We start from the raw sequence: 24,366 nt of genomic DNA on the forward strand, positions 1-24,366 counted from the left end.
GAGAGAGAGGGAGAGGGAGAGGGAGAGGGAGAGGGAGAAGGAGAGGGAGAAGGAGAGGGAGAAGGAGAGGGAGACGGAGAGGGAGAGGGAGACGGAGAGGGAGAAGGAGAGGGAGACGGAGACGGAGACGGAGAGGGAGAGGGAGAGGGAGAGGGAGAGGGAGAGGGAGAGGGAGACGGAGACGGAGACGGAGAGGGAGACGGAGAGGGAGACGGAGAGAGAGACGGAGACGGAGACGGAGAGAGAGGGAGACGGAGACGGAGACGGAGAGGGAGACGGAGACGGAGACGGAGAGGGAGGGAGACGGAGACGGAGAGGGAGAAGGAGAGGGAGAGGGAGAGGGAGACGGAGACGGAGAGGGAGAGGGAAACGGAGAGGAGAGAGGGAGAGGGAGAGGGAGAAGGAGATGGAGAGAGAGAGGGAGGAGACGGAGAGAGAGAGGGAGAGGGAGGAGACGGAGAGAGAGAGGGAGAAGGAGACGGAGAGGGGAGAGGGAGACGGAGACGGAGAGGGAGACGAGAAGAGTTGAGTTCTATGGAAGATAGAAATCCAGAAGATTTATACTGGCATACTAAATACTGAATAAAGTGAGATGTAAAAATGAGCTCTTTATCTAGTTCTCAAAATGGAGGCAGGTAGGTGGCACGATGAATAAAGCACTGGCCCTCAAGTTGGGAGGACCTAAATTCAAATGTCACTCAGACACTTACTAGCTGTGTGACCCTGGGCAAGTCACTTAACCCCAATTGCCTCACCAAAAAAACCAAAAACCAACCAAACAAAAATGAACTACAGGAGAGGGGCGCAGGCGCAGAGGTTGTTTTCGCCCTCTCCCAGAGGGAGCCGCGCGGTCACGTGAGCACCACCAGCAGGCAGAGATGGCGGCCCCCTGGCTCCCGCTCCTGCTGCTGGTGGCGCCCGGCACGGTTCCGGGGGAGCAGCTGCGGCTGAAGGCTGTGGGCCCACCACGGGGCTGCTGCTGGAACATTCCTTTAAAGCAGACAATAGCGTCCACTTCCGGAAACGGGGCTTCCTAACATGGAATGCAGGACCGGACCATCACCCTCACCACAGCTGATGGAGGATCAGCAAGGGCCAGCTTCCGGACATGGCGGCTCTGAATGGCTCGTACCCTGGAAGCCAGGGGCCACTGAGGGCGTGGTAGCCGCAGGCCACTCCTCCTCCTTCCTTCTTCCCCCCCACCCCCCTTCCGCGCGTGCTCCCTGGTCGAGTCCCACCTCTCTGTGGTGACGGAGCCTACCGGGGCCATGAAATGGAGGACGGGGACTTGGAGCTGTTCAAAACCACAGTCCAGCTACAGCCTCCACTCTGCGCCTGGCTGGAGACTGCTGCGTTCATTGAGCATCTGGAGCTGGAACAAGCCCAGGAGGCCAAGAACCCCTAGGAGCAGAAGACCTTCTTTGCCAAATACTAGACGTACATCACGCCCATCATGAGGTCTGGAGCCCCTGACATTGGCGGCCAGGGAGGGGGCGGGGGTGGGGGTGGTGGGCGCTGAGTTGGGGGGGCGGGGACAGTGGGCGCTGAGGAGGGGGGCGGGGACAGTGGGCGCTGAGGAGGGGGCGGGGACAGTGGGCGCTGAGGAGGGGGGGCGGGGACAATGGGCGCTGAGGAGGGGGGCGGGGACAGTGGGCGCTGAGGAGGGGGCGGGGACAGTGGGCGCTGAGGAGGGGGGGCGGGGACAGTGGGTGCTGAGGAGGGGGGCGGGGACAGTGGGCGCTGAGGAGGGGGGCGGGGACAGTGGGAGCTAAGGAGGGAAATGTGTTACTAAATAAACGGTTCCAGTAGGGACTCCCCCCTCCCCCCGCAAAAAAAAGAATTAAGGACAGGGGCACAGCTGATAAAGCACCAGCCCTGGACTCAGGAGGACCTGAGTTCAAATCCAGCCTCAGACACTTGATATTTAACTAGCTGTGTGACCCTGGGCAAGTCACTTAACCCTCACCACCCCCCTAAAAAAGAATGGAGGATAAGCAAAAAATTCTCACAAAGCTATCTGCTTGAGTCTCTTGGTTTTATACTTTCACTAGTTAAGGTAATTAGTAACTTCTTCCTCTTCATGTATGCCTCTAGCAGGAGATAATAATCCAATACTTCTCAGACTTCCAAGCAGTTGGTATAACTCTCTCGATGCAAGCTGTCTGCTCAAAGAACTAGAATATACACTTGCCACAATTTTTTTCATTTTAACAATTAAAAACAGCAAAATTTACCAAAGTAAATAAATAACAAAGGAATAATTGGTTTTCAGAACAAGAACTTTAAAATGCATATAAACTGACTTAATACATTTAAAGTACATTATGATCTGATAGCAGCCTACCTTCCAGGCTGATTACACATTACTCTATCATACATGCATATCCATTCTAGCCAATATGACCTACTTTCTATTCTTATATACAATCAATACAACAAATATTTATTAAATATGGACTACATGTCAGATACTGTGCTAAGTGTGAGCATAAAAAGAAAAACAGTCTTTGCCCTGACATTCTATCTGGAGAGATAACATATGTAAATCATAACATACATGATAGAGAGAAAAGATGCAAGGCAACCTTAGAGTAAATGACATTAACAAGCAGGGAGACTAGGAAAGGGTTCCTGGAGGTGATACTTGACATTAGCATTAAAGTCAGAGAGTCTAAGAATTACAAGTTAGGAGGAAGAGCATTCAAGTTGTGTGGAACAGCCAATGCAAGGGAGATAGAGTGCCTCTTGTAAAGAATAACATGTAGGTCAGTAAGGCTGGCCAGGCTACAAAAAGCATTAAATGTGAAAAACAAAGAACTTATTATCTGATCCTAAAGGTAACAGAAAACGAATTGAGGTTATTAAGCAGAGGATAAGGCCAGAACCACACTTTTAGAAAATCACTTTGACTGCCGAGTAGAAGATGAGCTGAAGTGAGTAAACACTTGAGACAGTCTTGGTAAGAAGTAGTGAGGGCCTAAACAGAGGTGGTGGTTGTGTGAGTGCACAGAAGGGCAAGCAAGCCACAGATCTATAAAAGAAAGAAGATACAAGATTTCTCTCCTCTGTGCTCCTGCACAGGATGTCCTTCCATGCTTAGAATGTTTTTCATCTTTCCATCTCTTGCAACCAAGGATACCTCCCTTTGTGGCTCTGCTTAGGTATCACCTACTTCAAGAGATCAGTTCACTCAGTTGGTAGTATCATGTCGCCCAACTATAGCAATATTTATTACATGAAACATTTGTATCATAAAACATATTTGTGGTATTTGTGTGTGTGTGTGTGTATCCCCTGAATTTATTCATGAACATGTTAAATTGCCCTCATATAATAGAAGTTCCAGGAAATGGTCTCACTATTATGTTTGTATCACCTGTGCTTAACATAGTGATTAATAAATAGTATGTGATAGTGACTAATATATGGTAGGTACTTAATCAATTCTTATTGATTCAGTGAATGACCTGAATTACTTAGATAATGCTGCATCTATTAACACCTTTAAATATATACCCCCTTGGAAAGAGATTATCTAAAGTGCTATTTCAGTAATAATGATAAATTTCTTTATACTTCCCTTGTTGTTTATGTAGCATTAGGAAAGTCTGAAATACATTTGACTGTAATCTTCATTATGGGGTTTTTTTGTGTTTATGTTTTTTTGGGGGTGGGGCAATGGGGGTTAAGTGACTTGCCCAGGGTCACACAGCTAATAAGTGTCAAGTATCTGAGGTCAGATTTGAACTCAGGTACTCCTGAATCCAGGGCCGGTGCGCCACCTAGCCGCCCCATCTTCATTATGTTTTTAAAATTGTGCAGTGGGATGGGACACAAAAGCCTTACGCATATTTGTAAGAAATCAAATTGAACAGGAGAACAAATATGATGGCATGGGATAATAGGAAGAAAAGATGCTCTACGGAAGTTATGGGAGATATAAGGTTTTACAACAAAAGCTAGAAATTGGTCAAATCACTAAGAATCCAAGATCATCACATCCTATACATTCACGTGCATCTTTTAAAATTAAATTCATGGATCTCTATCTATATTTTTACTATGGTAAAAAATTATGAAGCTAAGTCTGAGATGTTTATGGTCTATTTATTTTTTAAATCACTTATATAAATTAAGTTTTATTTCAATTATTCTCAGAGACAATGATGGACAAATAGATCTCTCTATCTAAACTAAACAGAAGGCTGGTCGTTCTAGTAAACAGTAATCCAGGTCTTGTACTGACATTGCAATCAGTTATGACATCAATATGTAGTTGTAGAGATCATGTTGCTATAATCAAAGTCTGATACTCAAACAAAATAAATGTTTATGTTTATAAGAGTCTTAATAATCCCCAAGTCATTATTTTTCCACCAGAGTACAAGATATTCTTTATTTACATAAAATATAAATATGTATATGAATGATACAGCTCTGATACTTCATTTCTAAAAGAAATAAAAAGGACAGTAACTGTAATGTTGAGTATTTTGACCTTTGAATATGTGAACCTGTAGTTAATAAATTAACATTTAGTAAACAGAGGCACTTATTAATTTTTAATACCATGAAGAAATGTTTCCATTCATAACACACATATCAGAATGATTGTAATAGGTTTTTCTCACTGCATTAGATTTAGACAGCTCTGCAAGGTACCTCACAGCAGAAAGACCAAATCTGTCATAGCATGATTCTTCTCTTTCCAAGATGTAACTTTACGTTTTATTTTCTATAATACTAAATTAATATCCTAAGCAGTAAGAAAATTGTCACACTTCAAAAAAATTTAAAAAAAAAAGAACTAAAAGAAAAAAAAGGATAATAGATGCCATTCTCCTGGTCAATACATTCCGTTGTTGCAAATGCTAAAATTCAAAACTTATCAAAGATGCTAAACTAAATTGCTATGCAAAAAAAAAAAAAAAAGATATGCATTAACTTCAAGGGCTTAGGAATCAGAAAGGCAACTTCTAAGTTTCTCTAAATATAATCCTAAAAGACAAGATAAATATAAATAAAGTATTCACACTTTTGGCTTACTTAATAGAAAATAAGACATTTTAAATATCTACCACGAGTATGAAGAATTAGATATTAAATGCATCAATATTCTACAATGAAGCCAGATACAATGATGAACAATCTGAGAATGTATACAGGAATAAAAACAAAATGTATTAATATAACCAAAAGAACGATTTTTCCGAAACATTCACACATTTTTCAACTGAAATTTTGTTATGCAATGATGAAATTTGTTCCAAATAGCTAGATAGCTCCAAGAAGTAAAAGTTGTGACTCTAGGAAAAAATGACCTGTTGACATATACAATCTGAGGTAGTTTGTTTTTTTTTTAATTACCTGATTGAGAGAATACACATACCTATACGCATATATATTTTAAAAATCTGGCATTCTCACTATATTGACAGACTGACAGGGAAACCAGTATAACAAATTTTCTTTTCAAGGAAGAATATTAACCACTCACCCATTATCAGATGGTAACAATGAAAGTAATGCCAGAGCAGAAAGTTTTCTTCTTTCTGGTTGGGTAATGCTGTCCATGCGATCAACCCACATTTCAATCATGTTACCCAGAAGCTGGTCCATCTGCAAAATGAAAAAAGAGGAAACTCAAGATATTTAAAATCAATTGAGACTGGATATTATTTAAGTCTAAAATCAATTAACTAACATCCATTGAATACCTCCTATGTGCCAGAAACTATGCTAATTGCTGGGCATATTTGTATTAATTAATACCAATTTGTATTGATTAATTATCAATTAATCCTTTTTATCCCTAGATAACAAAAGCTTACATTCCAACTGAAAAGAGAATATATTCATATATATGTACATGAAAAACATTTAACAATAAAGGTCATTTGGAATGAAGGGCACTAGTAGTTGGGACAATCAGGAGAGGCTTCACGGAAAACATGGGGCTAGAGCTTTGTTTTAAAGGAAGACAAGAAGATGCCAAGATGTGGAAGTGAGGACAATGTGTACTCTAGACACGGGAGATGTGGCAGTACATACAAAGGGAAATATGCAGAGGGAGGAAGAGAGGGAGAGTGGAAGAGGGAAAGGGAGAGGAGACAGGAAGAGAGAGATGTATATGAGGAATGAAGAGATGGTCAGTGTGGATGGGCTAAAAAGATAGGTTGGCATCAAGCTGTGAAAATCTTTAAAAGCTAGCAGAGGAGTTAAGTTTTATCCTAGAAGCAACAGGGAGACATTAGCAATTGGTTGGGTTGGAGGAGGTGACATGGTCAGATTCACATTTAAGGAAAATCACTTTGGTAACAGCAAGGAGGATGGATTGGAATAGCAATAAACTTGAGGCAGAGAGACCAATTAAGAAGCTATTGCAATAATCTAAGGGAGAGGTGATGAGGGCCTGAACTAGGGTGCTATATGTTAAAGGATGTTGTAGAGGTAGAAACAACAAACAATTTTGTGAAGGGAGACATGGCAATATTTGGCAAATGAATGGACTCATGGTATGAGGAAGAATGAGGAGTCTAGGAAAATGACAAAGTTACAAAAGTAAGATAATGGAAAATCCCTCTAAGATACAGGCCAACTTGGCAAAAGGATGGAGTAGAGCATGTGGTGGGAGTGCAACTCAAGGAAGATAATGATTTCTGCTCTAGACATACTGAGTTTGAGATGTCTCCAGGACATGCGATCCAACAGAAGCTAGTGATGCAAGCCTGAAGTTCAGAGGAAAGACAGGATAGATAGATAGATAGATAGATAGATAGATAGATAGATAGATAGATAGATAGATAGATAGATAGATAGATAGATAGATAGATAGATAGATAGATATAGACAGACAGACAGACAAATAGATAATAAGTAATATCATTGACATATAGATACCAGCTCCTGGGGAGTTGATGAGCTTACTGACAGAAGTATACAGTGAGAAAAGGAACCCAGGACAGAGCTTTGGAAACTATTAAAAGAGTTAGGGAGCATCATATAAATAAAGAACCTATAAAGGAGTTGTGAAGGAACGGTTGCTCAGATAGGTAGGAGGAAAACCCAAGAAGAGAGGTATACAGGAGAAGAGAGTATTTAACAGCGTCAAGTGCAGTGGCTAAGTAAAAAAGGGTTTAGGGCAGGGAAAAGACCATACAAATTGTTCATTAAGAAATCATTGGGGCAGCTAGATGGCACAGTGGATAGAGCACCGGCCCTGGAGTCAGGAGTACCTGAGTTCAAATCCGGCCTCAGACACTTAACACTTACTAGCTGTGTGACCCTAGGCAAGTCACTTAACCCCAATTGCCTCACTAAAAAAAAAAAAAAAAGAAATCATTGATCTGTTTTGAATAATCAAAAGCCAGAATGCAAAAGGTTGGGGAGGGAGAGAAGTAGAGGCAACAAGGGCTGATAGCTTTTTCTGGGAAGTCTAGCTGAGAAAGGGAGGGAAGACAGAAGATAATAAATTAAGAGAATGGTAAAACATCTTTTAAGAATGGAGGAGAAGGGCAGCTAGGTGGCACAGTGGATAAAATATTGGCCTTGGATTCAGGAGGACCCGAGTTCAAATCTAGGCTCAGACACTTGACACTAACTAGCTGTGTGACCTTGGGTAAGTCACTTAACCCATATTGCCCCCCCCCCCAAAAGAATGGAGGAGAGATAGGAGCAAGTCTGAAGGTAATAGGAAAGTAAACGGAGATTCAGGGAGAGGACAGTATGCAATCTTGTGAATAGAGAAGGGGGACGGGGAAAAGAACACATGTAGAGAGAATAGGTAAAAGCCACCTTATTATCAGTGATGGGGGAAAGAAAGAGTTGTGGAAGCTATCAAGGGGTTTTGAGATGAAGAGAAATCACATCAAATTGGCTTCAATTTACTCAGTCCTTTAAGAAGTAAGAGGACTAAAAGGAAAACATAAGAAGCTTAAAGAGAGAAAAAAGGTTTGGAATAGCTTCAGTGGAGAACAAGAAAGGGCATAAATTATTTTGGAATGAAAGGACTGCTTTGCTGTAGTGAGGGCCTAGCTGAAATTGAACAACATGAACTTATGATGTATAAGATCATCACAAAAGGTATAAAAAGAATAAATGCTACATCTTTCTTCCCACTTTTACCATCAAGCTTCTTGAAAAAGTAGTCTATACCCAATGTACTTAAAATGTTCTTACCACACACTCAATCCTCAATACTGACTTATCTGACCTTCCATTCTCAGCACTCAATTGAAACAGTCATTCCATATAACAATGATCAACTGTGGAAAAACTTAGCCACTCTGATCAAGACAATGATCCAAGACAATTCATCAGGACCCATGAGGAAAAATTTTATCCATCTCCAGAGAGAGAAATGATGAACACTGGTTTTTTGGGTTTTTTTCCCCTAAATAAACTAATATATTGTTTTTTAATCTTTGGTTTTTATAAAGAATTCATTCCTCCCCGTGGAATGTCACCTTTTACCATCTTCCTGCCTCTCTGCCTCTCCCATAGAAGTATGCCATTTAAAATTTTTTTTAATGTTAATAGTATTTTATTTTTTTCCAGTTACATGTAAAGATAGTTTTCAACATTTTCATAAGATTTTGAGTTCCAAATTTTTCTCCCACCCTCCCTTCCCTTCCCCTTCCCAAGACAGCAAACAATCTGATATAGGCTATATATATGTACAATCAAGTTAAACATATTTTGACATTTAGTCATGTTGTGAAAGAATCAGAACAAAAGGGAAAAACCACAAGAAAGAAAAACAAAACAAAACAAAAAAAGTGAAAATAGTATGGTTCAATCTGCACTCAGATTCCACAGGTCTTTTTTTCTGGATGTGGAGAGCATTTTCCATCATGAATCCTTTGGAATTGTTTTGGATCGTTGTATTGCTAAGAAGACTAAGTCTTTCACAGTTGATCATCACACAGTGTTGCTGTTGAGTGTTTACAACATTTTTCTGGTTCTGCTCACTTCACTCTGCATCAATCCATTTAAGTCTTTTATGGTTTTTCTGAAATCTGCCTGCTCATCATTTCTTATAGCACAATAATATTCCATTACATCCATATATTACAATTTGTTCAGCCATTCCCCAATTGATGAGCATCCCCTCAATTTCCAATTCTTTGCCACCACAAAGATAGCTGCTATAAATATTTTTGTACATGGGGGTCCTTATCCCTTTTTTATGATCTCTTTGGGATACAGACCTAGTAATGGTATTACTGGGTCAAAGGGTATGCATAGTTTTATAGCCTTTTGGGCATAGTTCTAAATTGCTCTCCAGAACGGTTGGATCAGTTCACAACTCCACCAACGATGCATTAGTGCTCCAATTTTCCCACATCTTCTCGTTTTCCTTTTTTGTCATATTAGCCACTCTAATAGGTGTGAGGTAGTACACCTCAAAGTTGTTTTAATTTGCATTTTTCTAATCAATAGTGATTTAGAGCATTTATTCATATGGCAATAGATAGCTTTAATTTCATCATCTGAAAACTCCCTGTTCATATCCTTTGACCATTTCCCAATTGAGGAATGACTTATATTCTTATATATTTGATTCAGTTCTCTATACATTTTTAAAATGAGGCCTTTATGAGAAAGATTGGTTGTAAAAATTGTTCCCCAGCTTTCTGCTTTGCTTCTTGGCTGAATTGGTTTTATCTGTACAAACCCTTTTTAATTTAATGTAATCAAAATGAACCATTTTGCATTTCATAATATTCTCTATCTCTTGTTTGGTCAGAAATTCTTATCCTCTCCATAGATCTGAGAAGTAAGCTATTTCTTCTTCTCCTAATTTGCCTGTGGTATCACCCTTTATGTCTAAATCATGCACCCATTTTGACCTTATTTTGGCATACAATGTAAGATGTTGGTCTATCCCTGGTTTCTGCCGTACTACTTTCCAGTTTTCCCAGCAGTTTTTATCAAATAGTGAGTTCTTATCTCAGAAGCTGGAGTCTATCAAACAGGAGATTACTATAGTCATTTACTACTGTGTCTTGTGTGTCTAACCTATTCCACTGATCCACCACTCGATTTCTTAGCCAGTACCAAATAGTTCTGATGACTGCCCCTTTATAATACAGTTTTAGATTTGGTACAGCTAGCCTACCTTCCTGTGCATTTTTTTTTTCATTAATTCCCTTGATATTCCTTGACCTTTTGTTCTTCCTGATGAATTTTGTTATTTTTTCTAGCTTCTATAAAATAATCTTTGGTAGTTTGACTGGCATGGCACTGAATAAGTAAATTAAGTTAGGTAGAACTCTCATTTTTATTATATTATCTAGGCCTATCTATGAGCAATTGATATTTTTCAATTATTTAGATCTGCTTTTATTTGTGTGAAAAGTATTTTGTAATTGTGTTCATATAGTTCCTGAGTTTGCCTTGGCAGGTAGATTCCAAAATATTTTACGCTGACTATAGTTATTTTAAATGGAATTTCCCCTATCTCTTGCTGTTGGCCTTTGTGGGTCACATATAGAAATGCTGATGATTTATGTAGATTTGAGAAGTAATAAACTCTGAATGCAAATTGCTGCTTCTAATTCTGTCACCTACCTCCTAATACTAGCATTTCCGGATTCACTCTTCTCCTTAGGTTTCCAATAAAAATAATTTAAATCAAATACCTATCACGTAGCAGACACTATGTTAAACACTACAGAGACAAAGACAAAAAAGCAAAAAGTCTCTGCCTACAAGAACTTACATTTTAGTGAAGCAAAAAATATCCAACATTTGATTCTTCTTTCTTCATTAAAGGCTCTATTTCCTTTCCTGGCTCTACTTCTTTATAAACATTTCGGGTGCCTGAGACTGTCTTCAGCTTTTCTCTCTTTATTCTATTTCACCTACCACTGCAATTCACTGCCACAGCTTCAACTATTTCTCCTGTACTACAAACCTAAGTTTGCAAATGCCTATTGAATATTTCCAAATATCTGAGTCATCTCCATCTCAATGTTCTACCAGAACTTCAAATTCAGTGTATACCAAGAAAAATTATATTTCTGCTTTTTCTTTTGACTTTCCAGTTTATGTCTGTAATGCCATTCATTTGTTCATTCACCGACTTTTTCTTCTACCTGCTCCCCAAGAGCCAACCATTTACCAAGTTCTAGGGATTCTAGCTAAGCAATATCTGTTTAATCCACCCACTTCCCCTCTATTTCCAATACCCTATTATATGCCCCCCTCACCTAGTCCCCTGCAATAGCCCACTAGCCGGTCATCCTGTCTCTGTTTTCTGCCTCCTCCAAGAATTTCTTTATACAGTGACCAGATTAATGCTCCTTATATAAAGCAATCTGATGATGATGATAAATAACCTTTACACAGCACTTAATATACTAAGTCCTTTACAATTATTATTTTATTTGACCCTCATCACAAGCCTGGGAGGTTGGTGCTATTATCCCCATTTTATAGATGAGGAAACTGAAGCAAACAGAGGTTAAATGACTTGCCCAGGGTCTGTGGCCAGATGTGAACTCAGGTCTCCCTTACTTCAGGCCCCAGGGCTCTATCCACTGCACCACTTAATTGCCCCTTTACTCCAAACTCTCCAAGAGTTCCCTGTAGCCCACTGAGGAAAAAAAAATGCTCTTTTTTCAGGTTCCTTAGCCTAGTATTCCAAGCCCTTCAGAATCTGAGACCTCCCTGGTTTTCTAGCTTTACTTCTATTTCCCTCAACATGCACTATTCTACCCATGTTACACTACTTACTCTCCCCATATCCATACATGTCTCTCACTGCCCCAAAACTGTTCATGCTGTTCAGTATGCATAGAATGATATCCCCACTCAAACACCACTCTGAAATCCTCTCCATCCATTAAAGCCTATGTTTGACCTTCACAAAACCAGCCCTGATCCAAACCACCGTAATGATCTATCCTACTGCACCCTCATTTCTCTTATTAAGTTATCATCAATTTTTTTTATTATAGGTGATGCTGTTATGTGGGACAACCCACCACTCACTGTGAGACCCATGAGAATACTAATTTCATTTTCTTATCTATCAACCAGTACTACCAATACCATATACTGTACACAAAAATTTGATAAAATTGAAAAGATTTTGTAAGTGGCATACTAGAAAATAGCAACAGATGAGAGGCCCAAGTGCCTCACCAAAAACAAAAAAGAGAGAGAGAGAGAGAGAGGAATTGAAAGGAAGTGAAGGGAAGGAGAAGAGGAAGGTAGGAAAAAGGAGAACAAGGGAGAAGAAACTGAGGCAATTATTAAGAGGTCTGTGGGCACTGGAAAGGGGATCTGGCCAGGAGTGCACAAAGCAATAAAAGCAGGAACTGAAACAAGAACCCCATTGTACCATAAGAGGAAGAACTTGCTTGTCCCACCCCTCACCCATATGGAAGACCTTGTGCAGGCTGCAAGAACAGGAGCCAAACTATAGCTCTGTCCTTCACTACCCAGTTCCAAGTCACAAAGCTAGTGGGCCTAAGGAAGGAATCTGCACATAGGTTTAACATTCCAGGGTAAAGAACAGTCAAGGCCCTAGGCTGAGTGAGGAACAAGTTCAGAAGGAAACAGTAGTTGGGTGGTTTAATGAGGCTGCAAAGGTGGGTTGAGGGTAAGTTTATAAGGCTTTAAAAGTTAGAGGGATATATATTTTACTTTATAGGCAATAGGAAGTCACTGGAGTTGGCTAAGAGAGTCACATAGTTAGATCTGAACTTAAGAAAATTTACTGTGGCAGGAATATGCGAAATGGATGGAAGTGATGAGAAACTTGAAGAAGAAAGACTAATCAGGAGGCTGTTGCAATCATCTAGGCAAGAGGTGATGAGAAATTAGACTAAGGTAGTAGATGCATAAGAAGAGGAGTCAGGTGTGATTGTTGCAAAAAGAAGAACAGCAAGATCTGTCAGTTGGCTTGGTTGAGAGAGGATGAAGATTTTTAGATGACTGAAACACTACAGAACCTTCAAAAGAAAAAGGGAATTGTAAGAAAGGAGGATTTCAGGGAAAGATAATGAGTTTAGTTTTGGACATAAGCCTGTTTCTCACACTAGGATGTCAATGACATAACATGTAAAAATGGGAAAGAAAGGGGAGAGGAGCAAAGAAGAATAAGAATCTTTACTTTTGAGACAAAAATCCATTCTCCTAAAGTACATGCTGGGTTTTTTCCCCCCCTATTTTAAAATCTAGATGGAAGCCTTGTTAATACTGAAAAGTATTGGGGCAGCTAGGTGGTACAGTGGATAAAGCACTGGCCCTGGAGTCAGGAGTACCGGATTTCAAATCCAGCCTCAGACACTTAACACTTACTAGCTGTGTGACCCTGGGCAAATCACTTAACCCCCACTGCCTCACTAAAAAAAAAAAAATTAATAATAATAATAATAATATTGAAAAGTATTTATCAATCTACAAACCATTACAAGTTATGCCATCAAACATGAGTTCCATAGCTGGGAAAATAAATGACATGTGAATTCTGTACTATAGAAAAATTGTTATTCTCTTGAATGAAGAAACCATATGAAGTACTGATTTAACCATTTTTTTCCTCTTTAACCCAGAAATAAATTTGGGCTGGCATGATGAGATACTTTGAAATTATGATAAATTATAAATTGACAAAGAATAAAATGAGCAAAACAAAGAAAAAAGAAACAGGTGCATTAACAGCCACATTGTAAAGACTTTGAAAACTGTTAAGAGTCTGATCAATACAATGACCATCCATAATTCAAGAGATCTGATGACAACATATGCTAGCCACACCCTAGCACAGAAGTGATGGCTTCAGGGTACAGAATGAGATTCATTACTCTTTGAACAGGGCCAATGAGGTAATTTTTTTTTCATCCCAGCACCCCAATGGAATGAGAGGAAGGAGGAAGCACAAGTCAATGTCTTTTTTTTTAAGTTTAATTTTTAAAAGCATCCTAGTCAAAAAAAAAAATAGAAAAGGGGGGGGGGTGGCACTAGGTGGCACAGTGGATAGAGTACCAGCCCTGGAGTCAGGAGGATCTGAGTTCAAATCCAGCCTCAGACACTTGATACTTGCTATCTGTATGACCCTGGGCAAGTCACTTAAACCCAATTCTCTCTCTCTCTCTCTCTCTCTCTCTCTCTCTCTCTCTCTCTCTCTCTCTCTCTAACACACACACACACACACACACACACACACACCATCCCAGTTTATTACTCACTCGTCTGTGACAAAGGAAACAATTAATCTCTCTGGACTCTCTTCTGTTAAGTGAGGGTTGAAGTGACCTCTAAAGCTCTTTCTGACTCTAAAGCTATGATACAAAAAATAAAATATTAAATTATTTGGAAGATGGATAAAAGGAAATCACAATCACTGCTCTAGTGAGAGGTGGGGGGAAAAACCCTAAGAAATTGGAAACATTTCCTTCCTTTAGGGAAACTTTATGGGGACTTGGTTCTGCAGTGAGAGAACCCTGGTTCAAATCTACTCTCTGATGCTTACTACAAGTGAGAGCTATGGTCACCTTTCTTATCCTTGGTCTTCAGTATCCTCATCTATAAAATTAGCAAGTTGGACTAGATGGCCTTTTAGGTCACTTTCAGCTGAATTTATATCTGTGATCCTAAAAAAACCAAAACCCATTAGCACTCCACAAAAATTTCCCTGATGATTTTACTCTCCTGAATGAGGTATGAAGTACAATGAACTCTCATTTTTTAATTTCCCTTAAGAAATGCAAATGACCTCATACTGTTAATCACTTAAGATTAACCTTTTATCGATATTCTTATTGATCCTAGAAAATCAGGAAATTAGTCTGTAAGGTAACAATAATTTAAGTAAATTAACTTATACATATATTATTGGGGAAATTATAAAAATTTTATTTAAAAAACAATTTGAAACTAAATATGGTAATTCATCAAAGGCAATAAATTTTGAAACAGTTTTATAATGGTGATCATTTTCACAAAAGAACAACAACAAAAAATGGTTGCTACAGCTTTCAGAAACACCTGCCCATGACATGGTCTGTGAAATAAAGTTTAAGAGAATATAATGGAGCATCTCTCTCCCCTTCTAAGGGATGTCTACTAATATTCATAGATGACTTGATACCAAAATACAGGTATGATTAAAAGCACCGCCCCCAAACAATACTATTTTGTAATATTATAATTAATGAAAGCCGACCACAAAAGAAATTGAATCAATTGCCCAGGATGCAAAATGCATAATCAATGATGATCTGAACTACTTTTATAATGTTATTCTAAGAACCAATTAAAATTAAGGGACAGATGTAATATCTAATTTTGTCATATAGTCTTAGCAGATATTTTAGGAAATTTTAGGAAATACTCAAATAATATTATATAATATTCTTATATAATTACATATAATAAAAATTACAAAAAAGAAATAAAACAAATAGAAGGAATGAGAAATTAGGAGGCATTTTCCCCACCATTATTCAATAAGAGTTTACTTTTGTTTTTCTCCTAGGTCTAGTATGGGTATAGTATGAATGTGATAAATGGTTTAAACTGTGTGGTTTGTTTTAAATTAACTGCTATTGATACCAGTTTGGGGTAAGCATAATAATTTATCAATATTATACCAGTAAAGGATTGACCATGTGTCTCCCTAACTTCTCATGCTCCCAGGCCACATAGAAGAGAAAGCAGAGAGAGAGCATCATCATGCCAGTTAGCTGGAGCAGGAGAAAAGCCCAAAAAGACCCATGCTGTCTCCTAAAGAAACAGCTTGTGCTCAAGGAGTCCCAAGAGAGACAGTGAGAGAGACAGAAACAATGTGGTCTCAGAGAACCAAAAGAGAAGTTCCAAAGACCCCCCAGAAACCCTCCCTTGGAGTTTTCCAAGGGTGTTTATCCTATTTTGATAGAAGGGGTCATTACACATTGACCAAATCTAATTGGATCATTATATATCAAACAAATCCAATTGGTTACATCATTGAACTCTATTGGTTGACATGACTTGAACTGTGTTCTACATTAAAATGAACTCTTACTGATGACACCAAAGAAAAGAATGCAAAAAACCCTTCACTCAACTTGCTCAAGGAAAAGTCCATTCTCTAAATATGGTTTAATTTTATCAATCCAGTCCTTTTGTTCCCTTGGGTTAGTCCCAGATGAGATTTGATGAAGAAGACTAGACTTTCTGGAGTGGGAGGGAAAAAGGACTGAGAAAGTGATCTCTGGGTGGCCCAAGAAATCCATTATTAATAATTATTTTGTCACAAAACCTATGAAAAATTCATTTAAACAAAATTGTCAGGGGCAGCTATATGGCGCAGTGGTTAAAGCACCGGCCCTGGATTCAGGAGTACCTGAGTTCAAATCCGGCCTCAGACACTTGACACTTACTAGCTGTGTGACCGTGGGCAAGTCACTTAACCCCCATTGCCTAAAAACAAAAAAAAAAACCAAAAACAAACAAACAAAAAAAAATTGTCACCCTAAGACATCTATTAATTAGACCACGGATTCCTTCTAAGAAACTTCACAACTCCTCAATTCAGTGAATTTAAAAATCTAGCGCTCTCCTATGACATATGCTTTTTTTTTTTTAAGTGAGGCAATTGGGGTTAAGTGACTTGCCCAGGGTCACACAGCTATTATTATTATTATTAAGTATTAAGTGTCTGAGGCCAGATTTGAACTCAGGTACTCCTGAATCCAGGGCCAGTGCTTTATCTACTGTGCCACCTAGCCACCCCTGACATATGCTTTTAAGAACAGTTAGTGTTGAACATTCTTCACTGTGTATTTCTTAATTAATGCCAATAAAATCCAACAATCAGTACATTATTCCTTTCAACAAAACATCTTTATGAAGGATTTATCCAACACTCAAATTTTTAAAAGGAATTAGGCTACACAGACAACAATCAGACAAAAAAAAATCTACTAACCAGATACACCTAAGGAAACATTACAATAAATTTCAATCCTCTGTATTATCCACTGGACTCATTACTGGTAAATTTATTTGATTTTATTCCGGTAGGCAAGTGATGCAAGTGTTATTATCATCCCCATTTTAGAGATGAACAAACTGAGGCCCAGAGAGATTCAGTGAGGGGGCAGCTAGGTGGCATAGTGGATAAAGCACCAGCCCTGGAGTCAGGAGGACCTGAGTTCAAATCTGGCCTCAGATACTTGACACTTACTAGCTGTGTGACCCTGGGGGCAAGTCACTTAACTCCCACTGCCCCATAAAAGCAAACAAACAAAACAAAAACTAGAGAGGTTCAGTGACATGCCCATTGTCATGGCACTAATAATTGATGAAGTCAGGATTTAAAGTATGATATACTGAAACCAAGACCAGTATTCTTTCCAATAACAAAGTCTTATGCTTTGAAATGTTAAAAATAAATGTAAAAATTAGCTAGAACACAAATTTAGGAGCATTTAAGGGTAATTTAAAACTCGTGAGAAAAAAAACACTTCTTTTTGCAAATATACAGAACTCATCCTTAGTTTTCTAGAATAGCTTTAAACCGCAAAGTTGTCTTTCTCTCACCAACTAAAAAAGTTTTTTAAAGCATATATTTTTAAAATGCTGAGCAAGGGGGCAGCTAGGAGGCGCAGTGGATAGAGCACCTTCCCTGGAGTCAGGAGTACCTGAGTTCAAATCCGGCCTCAGACCTTAACACTTACTAGCTGTGTGACCCTAGGCAAGTCACTTAACCCCAATTGCCTCACTAAAAAAAAAAAAAAAAAAAAGGCTGAGCAAGGCAATATTCTAGGAACAATAAATAATAGTTCTTGGAGTTTAAGAAGGTAGGGTGGGGGAGGAATAAGACAAGTACAGAAATAACTATAACTCTTAAGACAAGGATGATGACAATGTACCATAAAAAAGTGGGGTTTCAGAGAACACATCTAGCTGGAAGGAGAAATGAAGGAGTCAAGTTTGTAGAGTGAGTAGGGTATATTTTATAACTATAATCAAAGAAATATTTGTGGTAGAAGGAATTTTATAAGTCATCTAAAAGGAGCTTTCCAAGTCATCTAAGTCAATGGCTTTAGTTTATGAACCAAGAGATGGAAGCCAGAAGAAGTCAAGTCAGAACTAGGAAGAAACCAGGGTAACTCTCCATCAGCAGGCTCTCATCAGAAATCTCATCAACATAATGAATGACACAAGTTTTTGATACTCATCACCTTCAGTTGCCTATCCCCTCTGATTCCAAGACAGAGGATAGGTAGAGCTGTAAATTCCTCCCAGGGCCTTCTTTTATAAAGGGTGATTCAGAACTTTGCTTTTCCATCAACAGCTCTGCCTGATTTCAATCACAGGGAGCCATGCCTCTGCACTGGGGAACCCTCCCACAGCAATTTTTTAGCTTCCCTTGGTGTGCTGTCTTCCCTCAAGAGACTGTAAGCTCCTTAAGGGTAGGGAGGATCTTTCTTTCTGTTATTAATATTGCCAGTACTTAGGACAGTGTCTGACATATAGTAGGTACTTAATAAATCTTTAAGGGGCAGCTAGGGGGCGCAGTGGATAGAACACCGGCCCTGGATTCAAGAGAACCTGAGTTCAAATATTGCTCCAGACACTTGACACTTACTAGCTGTGTGACCCTAGGCAAGTCACTTAACCCCAATTGCCTCACAAAAAAACAAAAAAAAAAAAGAAAAAACAGAAACAAAAAAAATAAATCTTTAGTATTGAACTGAATTGAGAACCATGGAGCTCTAACCTTCCAGTCACTGTCCTTTCTGCTACACCACATGGTAGTATGTGATAAAGATGTAAAGTAAATTGGTGTGAATTGTAGGATACACTGAATTCTGGTTTTAAGGGTCTGGACATTTTAAAAAGGCAGTCCACTCAAGGTTTTATGGCAGGGCAAATAAAAGAAATCACAAAATAATGAAGATATAGGGAATCTCAGAGATTATTTCGTCCAAAGGTTCATAACTTGTATATGTTCATAACTTGTGTATGCCTTAGACCCCATTTGACAGTCTGGTGAGACTTACAGACTACTTCTCAGAATACTCTTGTTTTATTTTTATTTTTTATTTAAAAATTTTTTTTTTTTTTGGTGGGGGCAATGAGGGTTAAGTGACTTGCCCAGGGTCACACAGCTAGTAAGTGTCAAAGGACTTGAACTCAGGTCCTCCTGAATCCAGGGCCGGTGCTCTATCCACTACAGCACCCAGCTGCCCCCTCTTGTTTTATTTTAAATGAGTAAAATAAAACACACAGATCACCAAGGAAACAAATTATACTGAAACAGTTATCCAAATGTTAAAAAAAAAAAAGCAAGTTCAGAGACTCTAGGTTAAAAATCCCTGATCTGATCAAGTTCCTTATTTTACAAGGAAATTAAGGTCCACAGAAGGAAAGTAACCAGTCCACAGTCACCTGGGCTGTCACCCAGTGATGGAGTAAGGTTTGATCACAAAATCCACACCCAGTTCAGTATTTTTGATATTGCTTGCACTGATGCATAGCATGGGGAGAGAAAGGGAGAAGAGGAGCCAGTTAGGAGTCCACAGCAATAGTCTATGTGATAAGGAGGACTTTAAGTGGTGGCAGCTAAAATATAAAGGCATTGTGAAGGAAAAAACTTAAGACATTTGGCAGCAATATTTGGATGTGGGAACAAAGAAAATGCCATATAAATTTATGGTAGAGATCCAGTGAACAGCACTCAGCAACACTAGGGTAGGTCTGAATGATTTGCAGATCCTCACAGTAAAACACAATCTACAAAGGTACAGGCAATAGTCTCCTGAGACCTCCTCTGCACACACTGTCCCAGGAAGCAATCTACCAGAGAGTTGCCGGATAAGCAAGAGGACATGCTCTCCAATGGAAGACCCTGAACCACTTGGGGCATGAGCACATATAGGACTCTCAGAGAGGGTGTGCCAGGGCAGTTGGCACATCCATGGAGGGGGGAAAGAGGTGCTGAAGTCAGGGAGATTATGGGGATCTCCATCAATTAAGCAGGAAGGTCTATTCAGGATAAGGAAAGTGGAATTATAACTGTGATGCATCAGCAAGCTTGTGGAAGAGTTTTGTTAGTCAGTTCTAACATGGTGAGTTTAAACCTTAAGTATTTCAGAGTTCTGTAACAGGAAAGAGTCCTAGGAGAGTTAGGCAATGATAAAATGAATGCAAAGTTCCTGGATGACTGGTGGAAAATGGAGTCATTAGTGAAGAATTAAAGAGGAATAGTCATAAAAACATCTACACAGAGATCCCCCAATACAGCCCAAAGCTCACTGAAAAGTGCCTGAACTCATGGACTTTATTGGTCTTTCTGAGCTACAAAGAAGCTTAGCAGCCCCTTCCCACTCTCAGAATATATCAGCATAGCAGCCACTTTAAGAAGGACAAAGTTAAAGGAAAACAGATTATTAAAAAGGCCAGTTCCCTAATATGCCTTGTAACTATTCTCTTGATCCAGAATTAACCTCCTGGCCTGAATTTCTGCTTCTGAAACTAGTTTCTCAAACTCTTGAATTTTGTTACTCTGAAGAAATCCTGATACTAACCAAATTGGACCTTTTTTTTCCTTCCTGCTTAGAACAGAAGACCTAGATTTAAATTTCTCTCAGTGTCAGACTTGAAGCTAACAGATATTTGAATGTGGATCCTACTTGCACTACTTACTTGATACGGATAAGACTTCTTACAGTACCTAAGGAATAAGGCTAATGATCGCTCCAAAAAACATCCAAATAAAGCCATAGGAAAATGCCTGAGCAGCAAAACTCACAGAAGAATGTGCTGAAATCATCTTCTAAACAAGAATAGCTTGGAAGGTCAGAAGGAGGGAGCTGCTGTGCTGAGACAGGAGTGGAGCCCAACCCCATAGTCACCTGGACACAGATCCAGTCCCAGGAAGGCCTCACCAGAGAAGGGGAACCCCAGAGCCTCTGAATCAGCTGAAGCACCAGTGTCATCTGGAACTAAGCTCACAGTCTGGTGAGAGGGCTGAGCCCTGGGCAGGGGGGAGACTACAGGGGTCTATGCTGGTGCTAAGGCAGAACTTGGATTTTACACTCCTGCTGAGAACCAGGAGGTAGGCTTGAGTAGCAGTGGCCCAGGTGGGGGAGGGGCACAGGCTCAGAGCTAAAAAGCACAACACACAAAGCTGGTTGATTAGCGAGTTGGTCTGGGGTCATCTAAGGACCAGGGAACAGGCTAGGCGAGTGAAGAGCCTGATCCTCCTTATATCATACTACCTGGGACTTCTTAAGCTTGGGATACTGCAGCCTAGAAACAGTGCCCCACTTTAAGGAGCTAAAAGTCAAGTAAAAGAAAGGCAAGATGAGTAGACAGAGAAAGGTGAGGACCATAGAAAGTTTCTTCAGTAACAAGGAAGACCAAGGGGCACCCCCAGAGGAAGATGTCAACATCAGGGCCCCTAAATCTAAAGCTTCCAAGAAAAATATGAATTGGTCTCAAGCCATAGAGGTACTCAAAAAGGACTTTGAAGATAAAGTTAGAGAGATAGAGGAAAAAATGGAAAGAGAAATGAGAGTGATGCAGGAAAGACATGAGAAAAAATTCAACAGCTTGAAAAGTCAAATTGGCCAAATGGAAAAGGAGGTACAAAAGCTCTCTGATGAAAATAATTGCCTAAGAATGAGGACTGAACAAATGGAAGCCAGTAACTTTATGAGAAACCAAGACACAATAAAGCAAATCCAAATGAATAAAAAAAATAGAGGGCAATGTGAAATATCTTCTAGGAAAAACTGCTGACCTGGAAAATAGGTCCAGGAGAGATAATTTGAAAATTATTGGTCTACCTGAAAACCATGATCAAGGAAAGAGCTTAGACATCATCTTCCAAGATGTCCTCAGAGAAAATTGCCCTGAAATTCTAGAAGAAGCAGCTAAAATAGAAATTGAAAGAATCCACCGATCACCTCCAGAAAGAGATCCAAAAAGGAAAACTCCTAGGAATATTATAAGCCAAATTCCAGAGTTCTCAGGTCAAGGAGAAAATATTGCAAGCTGCCAAAAAGAAAGAATTCAAGTACTGTGGAGGCCCAGTCAGGATAGCAAAAGATCTAGAAGCTTCTACATTAAAGGACCAGAAGGCATGGAATATGATATTCCAGAGGGCAAAGGAACTGGGATTACAACCAACAATCACCTACCCAGCAAAACTCAGTGTAATCTTTCAGAGGAAAAAAATGGGACTTTAATGAAAAAGAAGACTTTCAGATATTTGTGATGAAAAGACCTGAACTGAATGGCAAATTTGACTTTCAAATACAAGACCCTAGAGAACTATAAAAAATTGGAGTTGGGGGACATGGCTGGGGTCATATAGTGGGTGACTGTCTTGTGTCTGAGGCTGGGTTTTGGCTGGGATGCCCCTGGGTCCAAGGGTGATGCTTTGTCCACTGTGTCACCTAGCTGCCCCATGATGACATCTTTAGGGTTAAATTGAGGGGTCAGGGGAATGCGCTGGGGGAGGGGGAAGGGCAGAGGTGAAATCCTACATGAAAGAAACAGGAAAAGGCTTATGGAGTGGGGGAAGAGATGGGAGAGGAGCAGGGCAGTAAAGGAATTTTACACTCATCAGAAAAGGCTCAAAGACCTTAAACTCATCAGAGTTGCCTCAAGGAGGGACTAACACACACCCACACCCAATTGGGTGGAGTAATCTGTTTAATCTGGGCAGTAAATGAGCCTAACACTCATCAGAATTGGCTCAAAGACCTCAATCTCATTAGAATTGGCTCAAGGAGGGAATAAGGTACACACTCAATTGGGTGGAGTAATCTCTCTAACCCTGCAGGAAAATAGGAGGGGAAGGGGATAAAGAGAGAGGGACAAAAGAAGGAAGGGCAGAGTGGGGGAGGGGACAGACAGAAGCAAATCCCTTTTGAAGAGTGATAGGATGAAGGATGATGGATAATAGAATAAATATCATGGGAAAGGGAATAGGATGGAAGGGAAACAGTTAAGGATAGTAACCATGTAAACGAGAAAAGGGGGGAAAATTGTACAAAAAATATTTATAGCAACTCTTGGTGGAGGCTGAGAATTGAGAATCAAGGGAATGTCCATCACTTGAGGAATGATGGAAAAAGCTGTGCTATATGATTGTAGTGGAATGGTCTTGTGCTACAGGAAATGACAAACAAGATGATCCCTGAAAAACCTGGAAAGACTAATGAATATCAATGTATAGTGAAGTGAGCAGAGCTGGGAGGACATTGTGCATAGTGACAGCAGTATTGTTCAATGAGCAATTGTGAATGACTTAACTATTCTCAGCAGTGCAATGATCCAAGACAATCCCAAGAAACTAATGAGGAAGCTTACTGTGCACCCCTATAGAAAGAACTGATAAAAAGAACACTTGTGGATTGTACATATATAACCCGGTTGCAATCTTGTGGAGGGGGGAAGAAAGGGAGAGAGGGAGGGAAAAAAATTTGGAACTCTAAATCTTATGAAAATGAATGTTGAAAACTACTCTTACATGTAACTGGAAAAAATAAAATAAATGTATGTTGCAGAAAAATAAAATAAAATTTAAAAAAAGAAGCATAGCTTCCAAGGAAGGAAGGAAGAAAGAATGAAAGAATGAAAGAAAGAAAAAGAAAGAAAGAAGCTAAAGACCAAAGATGTTGGCTCCAAGGGAGTCAGGATGTTGACTCTAAGAGAAGTAAGGATTCTGGGATGTTTGGCTCTGAGAGAAGTTGCTAGATTAAAGGGAAGAATAAATGTTGCTACTAGGCTGGGTGAGTTGGAAATAAAGTCTCTGTAGCAAAAGAAAAAAAAAAGAAAGAAAAAGGAATAAGGCTACACTGAAGATCAAATGAGATAATATATTTAAGGACTTAAAGTCCCATAAACATGTCAACAGTCGATCTACAAGTATTTGTAGACTACAAGTACAAATCTATATATGAGTATAAGTGCTCATTACATGCCAGGCACTATGCTAAGATAAGAGGTCCCTGTCTTCAGGGATGCTAATCAGGGAGACAACATGCAACAAACTGTACATAAAAGATATATACAGTGCTAAAGAAAGATAATCATAGAGAGAGGGCACTATCATATAGAGGTTTAGGGAGCAAAGGGGGGTTGGGGATAGGAGAAGACCAGAAAAGGGTTCATACAGAAAGTGGGATTTGACCTGAGGTTAAAAGAGAACCTGGAGGGGCAGCTAGGTGGCGCAGTGGATAAAGCACCGGCCCTGGATTCAGGAGTACCTGAGTTCAAATCTGGCCTCAGACACTTGACACTTACTAGCTGTGTGACCCTGGCCAAGTCACTTAACCCCCATTGGCCTGCCAGAAAAAAAAAAAAGAATCTGGAAACAAAGCAGAAGAGAGAGTGAATATTCTAGGCATG

General features: G+C 39.6%; 1 protein-coding gene and 1 pseudogene across 1 annotated transcript in view; one reads left to right on the forward strand and one right to left on the reverse strand.

The window, feature by feature from the left end:
- Positions 1 to 24,366, reverse strand: part of IPO11 (importin 11) — a 205,851-nt gene that overhangs the window by 63,113 nt on the left and 118,372 nt on the right. Inside the window, 1 exon segment of the mRNA XM_043978159.1 lies at positions 5,498 to 5,619. Coding sequence (XP_043834094.1) covers positions 5,498 to 5,619 — 122 coding nt within the window.
- LOC122736128 lies at positions 879 to 20,808 on the forward strand (annotated as a pseudogene).

The sequence above is a fragment of the Dromiciops gliroides genome, chromosome 1 (genome assembly GCF_019393635.1).
Source record: "Dromiciops gliroides isolate mDroGli1 chromosome 1, mDroGli1.pri, whole genome shotgun sequence".
Taxonomy (NCBI): Eukaryota; Metazoa; Chordata; class Mammalia; order Microbiotheria; family Microbiotheriidae; genus Dromiciops; species Dromiciops gliroides.